At 39.5% G+C, this 13,098-nt stretch overlaps 1 protein-coding gene across 1 annotated transcript in view; it reads right to left on the bottom strand.

Moving 5' to 3' along the window:
• Window positions 1–7,754, bottom strand: part of LOC139623759 (contactin-associated protein-like 5) — an 87,637-nt gene extending 79,883 nt beyond the window's left edge. Inside the window, exon 1 of the mRNA XM_071482252.1 lies at window positions 6,858–7,754. Coding sequence (XP_071338353.1) covers window positions 6,858–6,933 — 76 coding nt within the window. The 5' untranslated portion in view covers window positions 6,934–7,754. The remainder of the gene's footprint in view (window positions 1–6,857) is intronic.
• Between the last annotated feature and the right edge of the window lie 5,344 nt (window positions 7,755–13,098).

Genomic DNA, 13,098 nt, shown 5'->3' with positions numbered 1-13,098 from the left:
AAATTCTTTCAGATCTAATTAGGATAGTTAGGATTTGTTTCATTTACTATAAGAACAGAACAAAATAAAATAAAGAAAAGAATAATATATGACATAAAAAGGATAGAAAAATAACATCCTCCTTCAGTCTACATTTCATACATATCAGATAAAACACACAAGTTCACATTCCCTGTGGGATCAGGTTGATGAGGAGAGTGATCCCTGTGACAGAGTCATATACTGTTTCCCTCTATATTGTCATTACTCTGCATCTCATGTCATGCAGTGTCATGACAATTAAAACGGAGTGTGAGTCCCGCGCCTTTAGATGTTCAAACGTCGCATTCCCTCTCGTTCGCTTTTGTCTCTGAGAATAACTGTACTGTATGTTTAAACATGAGGAAAAGAGCCTGCACTGTCACACCGCAGTGTTCTGCCTCATTTACCTTTTGATAAATTCATCAGGCCTTGAAGGTGTACAGCAGTAGGTGTTCCTTGACTGCCTGCTCCACATTCATTAGCTGAGAGAATCTGCAGCTGTATCGTTCACACATGCACACAGACACAAACATACACACACACACACACACGCACACACACATCGTCACTTCTGCTGTTATGCTCAATGCCAGCTCTGCTCAAGCACATTCCAGGTGCTTCAGATGGGAAATAATTAGTTGCGAAGTATTGGCCTGCTGAGCTAACTTGAAGCATGAAATTTTAAGTAAATATATGTGTGTGGTGTTTTGCCACACAGGAAACAGATTCTAGCTTATAAAAGATGAATGTCTGATGCAGCGGTCTCCACCTGCTGCGAGGGAATCACTGTAATCGTGGCAATATTCCTCCAACAGACCCGTAGTGAATAAGTTCATGTCAGCTGATAATGAAAGCCTCTGCTTTTTTCAGCTAAAAGCAAACATTGGAGAACTCAGGTTTGCACTCAGAGCAGGAAACAGGTTCTTAAAAGAAGCCTCACATTGGCCTATGCTAAGGTGGGCTGTGAGTTGATGTGCAAGGTGAAGCAGATTTTATGAACTATGCCATATAAGCTTGGTGGGTGTCATGGTATACGAGGGTGTTAGAAATCCAAAGGTATTATTTTCAACACCATCAAAAATATTCGCTCCTTTCTCTGTTCAACTGACACTGAGGTGTATTAACATAATCTATTGTACTGCACAATGCACCACTAAAGGTCATGATACAGGAAACTGGTGAAACAGGCAAAACAGAGAAAGATGGCGAGGATACAGGACTCCCTGTATGAGAACACTTTGGTTTCATATCCAGGGAGACCGGCGAGCCAGCCAGTGAAGCTTTGTGCACTGTTTGCCACAAGAAAGTCCTGGTGAAAGCCATGTTGTTCACAGTGGCCTGCAAATGCCTCATCTGTGCTTCAAGTGCAGCAGCTGAACGGTTATTCAGCACACTGGACACACAGTCACCCCGCTATGCTCCCAGCTAAAGTCACACAAGGAAAATGTCTTACTGGCAAAAAACTGGATGATTAGCTCCACTAGACCCTATATGTGCTAAACCAAAGGAAGTTCCATTACTTTTTTGCTGATTTATATGAGGAAATTATCCAGCAATTTTTTATTTGTTCATCCAAAACTCCCACAGTTGTCTTTACTACACCTCGTTTAAAGTATTTCTGATTTGCTGTTTGCAACATTTTTATTGGGGCTAAGCAATCAGCCAACATGTCAGCTACTTAGATGAGGACAACATTTAACCGAACGTGATATATTCTTGCCCATTAAAGTGTGTCTGTTCTATCTATCTGTTTATTTCATGCACTCAGTGTTGAATAATTGTGAACAACTTTCTGCAATCAAGTTATGTGAAGAAGAAAATTGAAAATAAAATCAATTCATTTCAACAGATGAATTATTAGGGGGTAGAAATGAATAGCATTTAACTTCATTCATAGTGCTACGACATATTAAACAACAACACCATTTAATCATGATCGTAATCATTTAAACCACTGATCTGTACCACAATATCATACATGTATAACAATGGCTTCTTTCAAAATGAATTATTCATATTTTTTGTGTTTATATATACATATATATATATATATATATATATATATATATATATATATATATATATATATATATTTTAGGGCTTTCAAATGATTAATTTTTTCTTAATCATGATTAATCAATTAATCGCTGAATTTCAATAGTTAATTGCGATTAATCTTTTATTACATGATTAAAATTCTATTATTTTGCATTTCAGAACTGTTTTCTCTTGCTTGACAACACATAACCGTCAGTCTGTCTGAACTAGAAGCTAACGTTATGATAATGATGTCTGATAATTTATTTATCTGTACACGAGCTCTGGGTAAGTTATATTTTTATCTTCCAACTCATTCGATCTTCATCAACGATGATTCAGACATTGGATTTAAACACTTGAGGTCTCCTAACACGCCCCTTTATGCAGACCAGAACCACCCCCTTTGTTCCCATAGACATGACTTGTCATGAAGTATCTTGCTCCGCCATGTAAAGTCTTCGTAGGAAGAGTCTGTAGCAGCTTGACAACAAGTAAGGGTGCATCAAAGGGTCAAAATAGTAGCAGACAAAGATTCTAGAAGTGACGGGGTAAAATAAAGAATCTTTGGCGGCACGTTATTAACACAATTTTTTTTAAAAACACGTTTTGCATTATCCTTAATCTCACTGCAATTAACATGTTAATGCTGAAAGCCCTAATATATGTATATATATATATCTATATATATATATATATATATATATATATATATATATATACTGTATATATCTTCCATAGACAAAATTGGTTAAGAAAATAATTATCAGACAGCCTGCATTGAAAATAATCTTTACTTGCAGCCTAGTATATACAGTATATAGTTATATAGTTGTATCAACTGATGCAATCATTTACACACCAAGCTAAGCCAGGTTACACAAGCTGCAGTGAATGCACCGAGACAAAACTGATACCGGCCCTCACATCCAACTCCTGGCAGGACAGCAAAGAAGCCAACCTCAAAAATGTCTTTGTAACTGTTATGAATTTTAATGTTTAATCCCTTAGAAATCAAATGTACTCAATACTGTAGTGATTCACATTGTTTGGGCCAGAATATTCTGGGCACTGTGCGTAAACCACTAGTGAAAATTGTACAACATCCTGGCATGGCCGTCAAAAATCCATTTAACTCTAATGACTATTATATAACTTGTTTTATATCACATCATCTCATTTGTTTGATGATATTTTGTTAAATGAATTTTTTACATCACCAAATGTCAAAATTGGCGTCTGCTGCTGGTGGTTTAATGATGCGGGGAATGTTTTCTTGGCACTTTGGCCCCTTAATACCAATCAATGATGGTTTGACTTCCACAGCCAAGCTGAGCATTGATGCTGTCCATGTCCGTCCCTATATGGTCAGTTTACCTTCCTCTAACGTCTACTTCCAGCATGATCATCACCATGTCACAAAGCAAACATCTCAGACCAGTTTCATGAACATGCCAGTGAGTTCAGTGAACTGCTGTGGCCTCCTCAGACCTGAATCCAGCAGAACCTTTTGGGGCGTGGTAGAACAGGATGTTGAATGTGTAGCTGACAGAAATCTGCAGAAATAATGTGATGATGTCAACATGGAAAGTTTCCAACATCTTAACAATACCCAGAGCAAAGGGAGGCCCTACACAGTGAGTGTATTTTACTGTATAAACAAACTAGAAAGGGAAAATAGTTGTTTCAGTAGATTTGCACTGCTGGCTCTTCTGTTGCCAGTCATTTAGCAATTGCTGTAAAGGCCATGTCAATACATTATCAATTAACTCCAGGTGAAAGATGACAGGGTAAATGCTGACTCATCCGACGATGTCATTGTCTCCATGTAAAGCCAAAAAGTGCAAAAGTGCATCTGTCACCTGACAAAGGCCCCACAAACCAACCGTGACACATCTCGCCCCCACCCCTCCTTTTGTTTCTCAGTGGTAAATATGAGAGCAGCTTTTTGACCTCCAGGAGCATCTCACCATTTCATCTCAGCACAGCATGTCAGACCTGATCACAGCACACATTTGAGAACCACAGGACTGTCATAAATGAGTAATGCAGCTGTCAGTTTAGCTCAGTTCCTCACCTTAACATAAAGTGCTTAAACCCCAACACAAGGCCGGTGTCACACTTGCCCTCAGAGAGCAGAGACAGACAAACAGATCATGCCTCTGGAGTGTTGACTTATTGAGGAATTACTTTTATATTTTTACATGACGAGAAAGGAAAGAAAGCATTTTTATTAAAACAAATGCCTATCCTCTGGGGAGCATGTAAAGATGTGCTCACTGAGAAACATTTAAATCTGATAAAATAATAATTTTGAATTAGATTATAAGTAGTCGTTTTAGCCTAAAAATGGAGTTGGAGGAAGATTTACAGATGGTGCAAAATGGTGAGGTTCATCCTCTGGGGAATGTCAATGTCCTCAGTAACATTTAAATCAGTATATTTTCACAACGGTTCCATTTTGTGTAAAAGTGGAGTTTTGGCCAATATGAATATGTACACTTCATGGAAATGTGAGCTGCAACCTGTGGAACAAGGAGTTGAGTCGTCAGGATTTCCTTTTGTTAAGGTACAAATTTTATACTAAAGGCTCAATCCAATGGAAATCAAGTTTTAGCCTTGTTAACATGCCCATATGCTGTTTTTTATATGATATAAGACATATCATCAGTGAAATAACCAGTCAGCGCCATGGCTGAGTATTTCCACCTTGGAACTGCAGTATAAGGTCATGACAGTCTTATAAAAACAGATTCAGACAGTCAAGGACTCATACGTCACAGACCTAAGGAACCGGCTTGTAGGTGGGTTCAGAATAAACCTGTAACCCTGTCAGTGCAGAGAGCGAGAGTTTGCATTAGCACAACCACTAATGCTGCTTCAGCCACTGTTGAAAGCTCACACACAACATAAACAAATAAAAGATGCTAACTAACATTAACAACAGTAACAGTCACAGTAACATTCTGATACATCTGCCAGTTATGGTGCACAACAGACTCTTCATCTGCATCTGGGTCTGGCTGAGGCTCAAACATGTGGCTGAGTCTCTCTGATGTTTCCTCCTCTAAGCATCCTCATACTCTCTGCTCTTTCACCTGGACACCTGGAGCAGGCAGCAGGTGGTGGGCGGGGCACGAGGCCAGAATTTCTCAATGAGGAAATAAGTGTTAATGTGCTTCCAGCCACTTTTAGAGTTTTTATTTAATGTGGGAAAACCATGTTAAACACAGCAGAGTATTTTTACAACTTTAAATGTGCCTGGAGGGGACCTTCAAAACATCCAGTGTGCCAGAGTTTTCTTTTCTTTTTTTTCTTTTTTTTTTAAAGAACTGAAAATATCAAGCACACGTAGGAAACCAGATTAAGATGTCAATCAGAAACAGGCAAGAGTAAAACATACAGATATAAAGATGTCAAAATATTTCAACCTGGTCTGGTAATAAAACCTGTTGTGGCCTCCGGGTGCACCACTCACCCAATGAGCTCTTATATCACTGCCATGTGTCATGTCTGCTCTTATGCTGGCAGTTTGTATTTTCATTCCCATTGTGTCAGCTGGTTTCCTCTGTATGTTTTGGTTCAACCATCAACCCAGCGTGAGGGTTGAAACTTGGCTGTGATTGGTCAGGGAGCCCAGTGGCGAATTACAGGCACACAGAGAGGAGCCAGTAAAAACTGCATGGATTTTTTCACAGTCCACTGACTCACCAATGCAGCGGCCCACTGGGATTTGTCTCGGTGGGCCAGCAAGACACTGTGGTAGACTGAAACACCTCAGCTAGGTGAGTATTAGCAAATACATTTAACACATTTTGTTCACAGTATGATACAGTTTGTGTGTAGGATCTGTCTTTAGCTCTGGTAAGATGTGTTTGACAACAGGTTCCAGCCTTTACCTGCCAAACACAGGATTTGCACACATTTATAACTCACCACTATTATATTCATTATCAATTAATCTGCCGATTATCGTCTTGATTGTTCATAAAATGCTAACAATACCAAATTTGACTTCAAATTGTCCAATATTTAAACCCCAGTGATGTTCAGTTCAGTAAAGAGACCACAGAAAAGCAGAGGCCCTCGCATTTAAGAAGCTGAAAACTGTGAATTTATGTCAAAATCACTTGAATGACTGATGAATAGTCAAAATTGTTCTAATCCCCAAAATCAACGCACCTCTCATTGGAGCCACTCATGCAATCAAATAGGAAACTACACAGCTGCAAATTTAAAATGGAAACCCCATCGAGAAAAGCACTCTGTCTTGAGTGGAGGGTTTTGTGAGTGTGAGCTATTTTCACGTCGGAGCCGACCTAACAGCAGCCGTCTGCACAGCACAGCTGCCGCCAGTCAGCACTTTCTATTCACCAGCACGCATCAGCATGTCAAGAGAGCGGCTCCTCAAGAAATAACCACCACACATCCAGCTTCGTGCGGCAGGCTGCAGGAGTGAGCCCAGCCTCTCCAGCCCCGCATCGGACTTGAGAGTGAAGAGAAATGAACCTGTTTGCTTGACCTTCACCGCACACTGAAAGCACAGGCGAGCAGATATCAACTTGTTCATGTGCACGTCCCTGGCACCAAGGCGCGGGTCTGGAAATGCCCCCTCAAGTCCAAAACTTCAATAACCAACACCAGCACAGACTGAAAGAGTCAGGAGGACAGAGGTACCAGCCCGGCGCGGAACGCCGCCGTCCACCTGCCTCTCTCCCGCTCTCCTCAGGCAGCAGCCCCGCCGGGAGAGAGCGGGGAGCGGGGGGGCTCACAGGTGAGCGCGGAGGTGAAATACTCACAGTGAGTGGCGGCGGACGCTCCGCTAAAGACGCTCAGGGTATAAAGGGTGACCATACGCAGCAGAAGAAAAACCATCTTCCCAGTCGTGGTGTGGTTATCCGTGTGTCCGCAGAGAGAGAGAGAAAGAGAGAGGGGGGGAAGAAAACAAGAGGAAGGGTTCCTCCTTGCTCCTCCAGCACGGAGGGATAGAAGGAGTCTGGTGTGGAGGAGCCAACCGCTTCCACGACGACACTCCCTTACTGTGAGCCACAGCCTCTCTCTCCCTATCTCTCCCTCTCTCTCTCTGTCCCTATCTCTCTCTCTCCCTCTCTCTCTCTCTCTCTCTCTCAGAACAAGAGCACTGTGGTGCCAAAGCTTTGCAATAAAAAAAGAAAAAAGAAATGCAGAACAATAGCAGAGGATCAACAGAAAACAGCTGCGTGAGTGGCTGCAGATTATTACTGTAATAACTTTGCTGTAGGATAACAGGTATGGTGAAGGCTATGCTCGGGGTGGGAAGAGTGTGTTGGCAGGTTGATAACGAATCCATTCTCACCACGGCGTTTCTATTTGTGGTAGTGGATCACCGCGGAGCATCTGTGTGTTTTGTCATCTTGACATGTTTTGTACAAAGAGCATAGAAGGTACTAGGGTTTCTGCCTCTAATTCAGATGGGCAGCTTGGTTTAAGTGCACACTGTTTACCATGGTAACCATCTAGAGTGTACCATTTTCTGGGAAGGCATCATTTATGAAGGTTTTTATAAGCTGTATCACTGGCTTAACTAAGAATTGCTTACTGATGTTTTACAGATGATTGTAAGCAGTGTTGGGAGGCTACCTTGAAAACAGCTTTGCAAGCTTCCAATTACTTTACACTGGAAGACATTGAACAACAGAATAGCTACTTTAGGGACAAATCTACTTTGGTCAGTTAAAGCTACTTAGAAAAAGTAGTTCAAATTACAAAAAAAAAAAAATGATGGCAAAATATAATACAAAAAAGTTGCATGTCAGTTTATTGCAAAAAGTGCCTACTTATTTCCAGGTCATAACATAACCCAAAAAAAGTAAAATACTCCACTATTCATGAGAAAGTGCTGAAATGTCAGCTTTGGTTATAACTGCCTAAGTCCAGCCATGGTGATTCAGGAGGTTTATCCATGATGATGCTGCTCCTGCATCAGCATTAAGTAACGCCTTCAGCATCTGCACATGCACCACACAAAGGTGTGTGGTGCAGGCTGCCTGACACATGTGTGGCCTGGGCTGACTTCACAGTGGTCAGGGTGAAAGAAAGAGAAGCAATGCTGAATTAGAAATAATAAAAAATAATACTTTCCTTTTATGGCCCCTAATTGTTTGTAGTTTCAGTAGTTAACCACAGAAAAAAAATTGTACTTCACTTCTTGAATCACTGCACACATATGGCTGTATTAATCGAGAAGCACGTGTATTAATTACATGTAGTTCACTACTCCCCAACATTGGTTCTTAAGCCATTAATAACAACATGTTGTAGAAAATCCTTCTATTTTCCAAGCTCTTTACATCACTGGGGAGACCCCTCCAACCCATCACATCTGTCAGTAAGTCATTAGCAGTCATCTTGTGTGCCATTATAAATGTTAGTGAGCCATTAATAAAGGATAATGGGTTTCTCAGTTTGTAATAAGCCATCATAAAGTTAGTCACTTGTCTATAAATGTTAACAGATCATAATAAGGGGTTTGACAATTATCTGTAAAGTCACTGGTTATAAATGTTAATAAGCTGATTGGTCAAGAGACAACAAAGTGGTTTACATATTATATTCACACACTGCCTCTGGATATCGTAGAATACTGTTAGAGCATAGGAAATAGAACAAAAATGTATAAAAGCTATAGTTTAACAATTAAATGTGAGAGAGGAAGCAGGAATCACAAGAGCCCATTACAGCTTTATGTGTCGCTCTGCTGGTTTTCCTTCTGGCTGTTTCGCCAGTTGCATGACATGGTCAGAGTTTCTCCCAAGTAAATACTGAATTTATCTTCTGGTCTGAGAACGTGTCACATCCTTGGTGTTTTAGTTTTTTCTTGCTGTAGAGAACTTGACAGGCTGCAGTGTTATCAGAAAGAGCTGCTCTGTCTCTACAGCTTGTTTTTGGCCAAACTGCCTCGGTCTGTTTCGTCTGGTTTGCCAGTTTTTTTTTTTTGTTTTTTTGGTTTTTTTCACTGACAACCAGCCTCGATGGCCAACGCGTGGTCACTTGTGTGGTCAGTCAGTCTTTTTTGGATTAGCGTCTTTCTCGGTTTCTGATTTCTCACACTGCCCACATAATCTGCTGCTGTGTGCTTAATTAAATTAAAGCATTAAAGTTTACTTTTAGTTTATGTTGGAGACGTCCAAGACTTGATGCCCTTTTCTTTTATTTGGCCATAAAATGGTCCAGCCTTAAGGGAACCTCTTGTCTTCTTTTGGAAACACATAACTTTACACACCAAACATCCAAGTGAAAGATACAATCAAATAAATAAAGCAAACACATTTTTTAGCAGAGGTGAACTTGAAGCATTTCCTTGGAGTGATTAAGAAAATCTTGTCATAAATTATTTTAGTTCTTTTTCTTTGCAAACAAATGGCAGAAAGTGTGTTACTTGCTTTATTGTCATCACAATAATTAAGAACAGTTTTGATAAACATGTTGTACAGGGTTTAAAAAACTATGTTAAAAATGATATGAAGACAAAGGAAACAAAAATGTTTTAACATTACAATTAAGGATACACTATTCAACACCACGTAATGTACACTATCCTACACTATACAACTAGTCCACCGTAATGAAGGAGACACTTGAAGATAGAGAAAGACATGCTGAGATGAACTATAGTCTAATAATGACTCTTCTGTGGTGAAAAACAGCAAATAAAAATTAAAGAAAAAATGGAGGGAAGGCAGATTTGGAAGCGGCTCAGTACAGTTTCATGTCTTGTTCCGCTGGTTTTCCCTCAGGCTCTGACACACATTGCTGCCTCCCCGGCAATGTCAGCTTATTCCCCAAGTAAATGCTGAATTTTGTTTTGGTGAGAGAGTGTGTTGAATTTGTGGTGTTTCATATTTTATAATGAAAGAAAAGCAAATCATTGGAAACCTAAAAACTTGAATTACTGCCTGGTGGTTGTACGCCTCTGCCAGCCAGTCAAGTCGCAAAAAATATGGTCACAATCTCCCCTTCTGTTTCTGAGTTATGGCACTGAAAAATGTCCAGAAAAGAAAGTGTTTTAAAAATAAAACTTTATGATGTCACAGTGAAGTTGACTTTTGACCTTTGGACATTTGGATATAAAATGTCATCATTTTATCCTATTAGAAGTTTGAAATTCCCTCCAGGCATTCCTGAAATATGCATTCACAGGAATGGGACATATGTGAGGTCAAAGTGACCTTGACCTTTGACCATTGAGAACCAAAATCTAATTAGTTCAATAAACATTTGTACAAATTTGAAGAAAATCCCATTCCTGAGACATTGTGTTTACAAGAATGGGACATAAACACATATGGATGTACAGAGGGATGGACAACCTGAAAACACAACGCCTCCAGCCACAGCTACCGCTGCTGCAGAGCCATAAAAAGAAATGAGATGAGACTCGCAGTAGTTTAACATTTGAATATAATGGTAATGGTGAGGAACACAGAAGAAAACACATCAAGTATAAATTATAAAGAGAAACTCAGAGTGGCAGAGATTCACATTGGAAATGAATGTTCTCATGTTATCTCGTGGAACTGGGCTGTTGTGTAAACTGTGTCTGTTTGAAAATAAAGTAATGCTTACTTTTAAGTCCAGTGTCCTATGATTGCCTTGAAATGAACAGATATTGAAGTGTAAATTCATGGGAAGAAAAAAAAGAAACGAAAAGGAAAAAATGGGAAAATTGAGATAATGCACTTCCAGGAAATGAGATCAATTGAACTGCAGTGTAACCAATGTGTATTTACTGTACTTAGGTTTGAATGGATCTTTTTTTTAAAAAAGATATTTCTCTGGAAATCAACATCAACTATGTCTCAGAACCTTGTCTCTATTTTTATGTTACCCCCATATTTCTGTATTAATTCTATACATTATGTCCTGTTCTAATATTGTAAAGGTATAACAGAGTATTTACATATTGTAGCATTTTTTTAAACCTGTATTCATTGATCATTTGTTCCACCATGGAGGAGCCCGAGAAGTGCTGGGTTTTGCGGTTTCAGTGGGGTTTTGTTTGTTTGTTTGTTTGTTTGTTGGCAGTGAAAACAAAACAATGAATGAAATCATAAGGAACTTTTGAACATGAGAGAAACAAATAGTTGGATTGCATTTGCAGTGGAAATGAGAAAAAAATTAAAGGTACTTCAAAATAAATCTTCCACCACTCACACAGCATGTTGTCACACCTTTCCTTACTCTCATTCCCTCTTTCTTTAAAGTTGTTTTTTTTCTCTCATTATCTTTGTTTCTTTAATGAGGATCAGGTAGAGACCATGCAGTTGAGTCTTCTTCATGGAGCCAGTGAGTCAGTGAAGCAGTGAAGCTCCAGAAGGTTCCTCTGCATTTATGAAAGTACAACTCACTCTGCTTCGTAGGAATCCTGTGAATTATTATTCATTATGCAATATGTTATATTTATGTGTATCTGTCTATGTGCTGCTGACACTGTGAACTGAGTCTTGTTACTATGCAGTACTGATGACAAATTCCAGCTGACTCCAGCTGTGTATTTAAAATTAAGTCAAACTCTACTGGTGATTTTAGGGGATATGTAACAAGAAATACATTCTTAAAAGCAACACTGTGCTACTTTTGAAAGAAGAAATAACATATTCTTCCTCCTCCTCACAGATGCATGCGTCCACCAACCTGTCAAGTTGCGGGAAATATGTTCACACAGAGTTATGGCGTTGAATAATGGCCAGAAATGTAATGATGAAATGTCATCACATTTGATCCTAGTAGACGTTTGTGTGAAATGGACATAATGAGCATATGAATTCTTTAATTACCAAAAATCTGTTTTTATGAGGTATTCTAATCAGTTCATCATTGAGTCCGAGGGAACGTTTAATTTGAAGGAATTCCCTTGAGTTGTGCTTGAGATATTGTGTTTGAGGCCATTGTGAGGTCACAATGACCTTGACCTTTGACCTTGGACCATCCTAGAGTGCAAGTGAATGTCTGTGGCAAATTTGAAGCAATTCCCTCAAAGTGTTCCTGTAATATCACGTTCATACACAGTACCTGGAAACTTAAAGCCTCCGGCAACAGCTGACGCCCGTATGGAGACTGTAAACACATCACTGCTCAAATTAATACTTACTTACCAGTAGCTTAGTGGCTAATGTGAGCTAAATGTAAGCAAAATTTAGAAAGATGTTGCTGTGTAAATGATATTAGTGAGTTTGTTTATTATTGTATTTTAAAACCTCCAAACCAGAAAGATTAAGTATACTGCACATTCATGCACACCGTGTGTCTGCTTATGCATGCACCATAGGCGTTTTCATCAGGATCAGGAACATTTATTTCAGCGCTGAGCACACCTTTCAATAACATGGACGCCATGAACGCAGCATTTTTGTTGGTGGATACCTTACAAAGGAAGGAGTAAGCGTCCTGAAGTCTTTAGAAAAGACTGACTGCTTCTTCAGCATGACAGCTAACTGTTAGCATACTGTCAGGTTCTGTCATAAAGAGCCGCCAGCTTCCTAGACGATAACAACCTTGACAACGATACATTGATTGATTGACACACACGATGCATTATTTATGTTTTTATATTGGGTCAGGTAACACTGAGGGGCGCAGAACATGATAAACATCTATGTAAGTGCTGAAAACTAGGATAATTATATAATTATTACTTTAATGGTGGTGAAAATCTAGATTTTTTTAAGTGTTCATTATATATTTGTCGGGACTTGGGACACCCAGCTTAAATGAAGGATAATCACAGACAAACTGGGACATCTGGTCATCATATCATAACGCTCTTGTTCACTCCGCTGTAGCAGCAGCAGAGAGCTGTTTTCAGGGAAAAAGCTTCAGTAAATCCACTCTCTGCTAGGCTACCTGTCCAGTGCCAACGGGCAGACAAACAAGGGAAGCAGTAAAAGCCAAACTTGTGACTTTTGACCAAAGTGGCTGCTGTACTTTCCCTCTTGATTTTCCTCTGGAATGCCCACTCAGATAAATGCGTTTATCTATTATTACTTGTTGGACTGATGTTGT

Source organism: Trachinotus anak, unplaced genomic scaffold (genome assembly GCF_046630095.1).
Source record: "Trachinotus anak isolate AG129_WGS33_773 ecotype Australia unplaced genomic scaffold, CSIRO_AGI_Tana_v1 ptg000001l, whole genome shotgun sequence".
In the NCBI taxonomy this organism is placed as follows: domain Eukaryota; kingdom Metazoa; phylum Chordata; class Actinopteri; order Carangiformes; family Carangidae; genus Trachinotus; species Trachinotus anak.
Note: the sequence above shows the minus strand (reverse complement) of the source record. Positions and strands in the feature narration are given on the sequence as shown.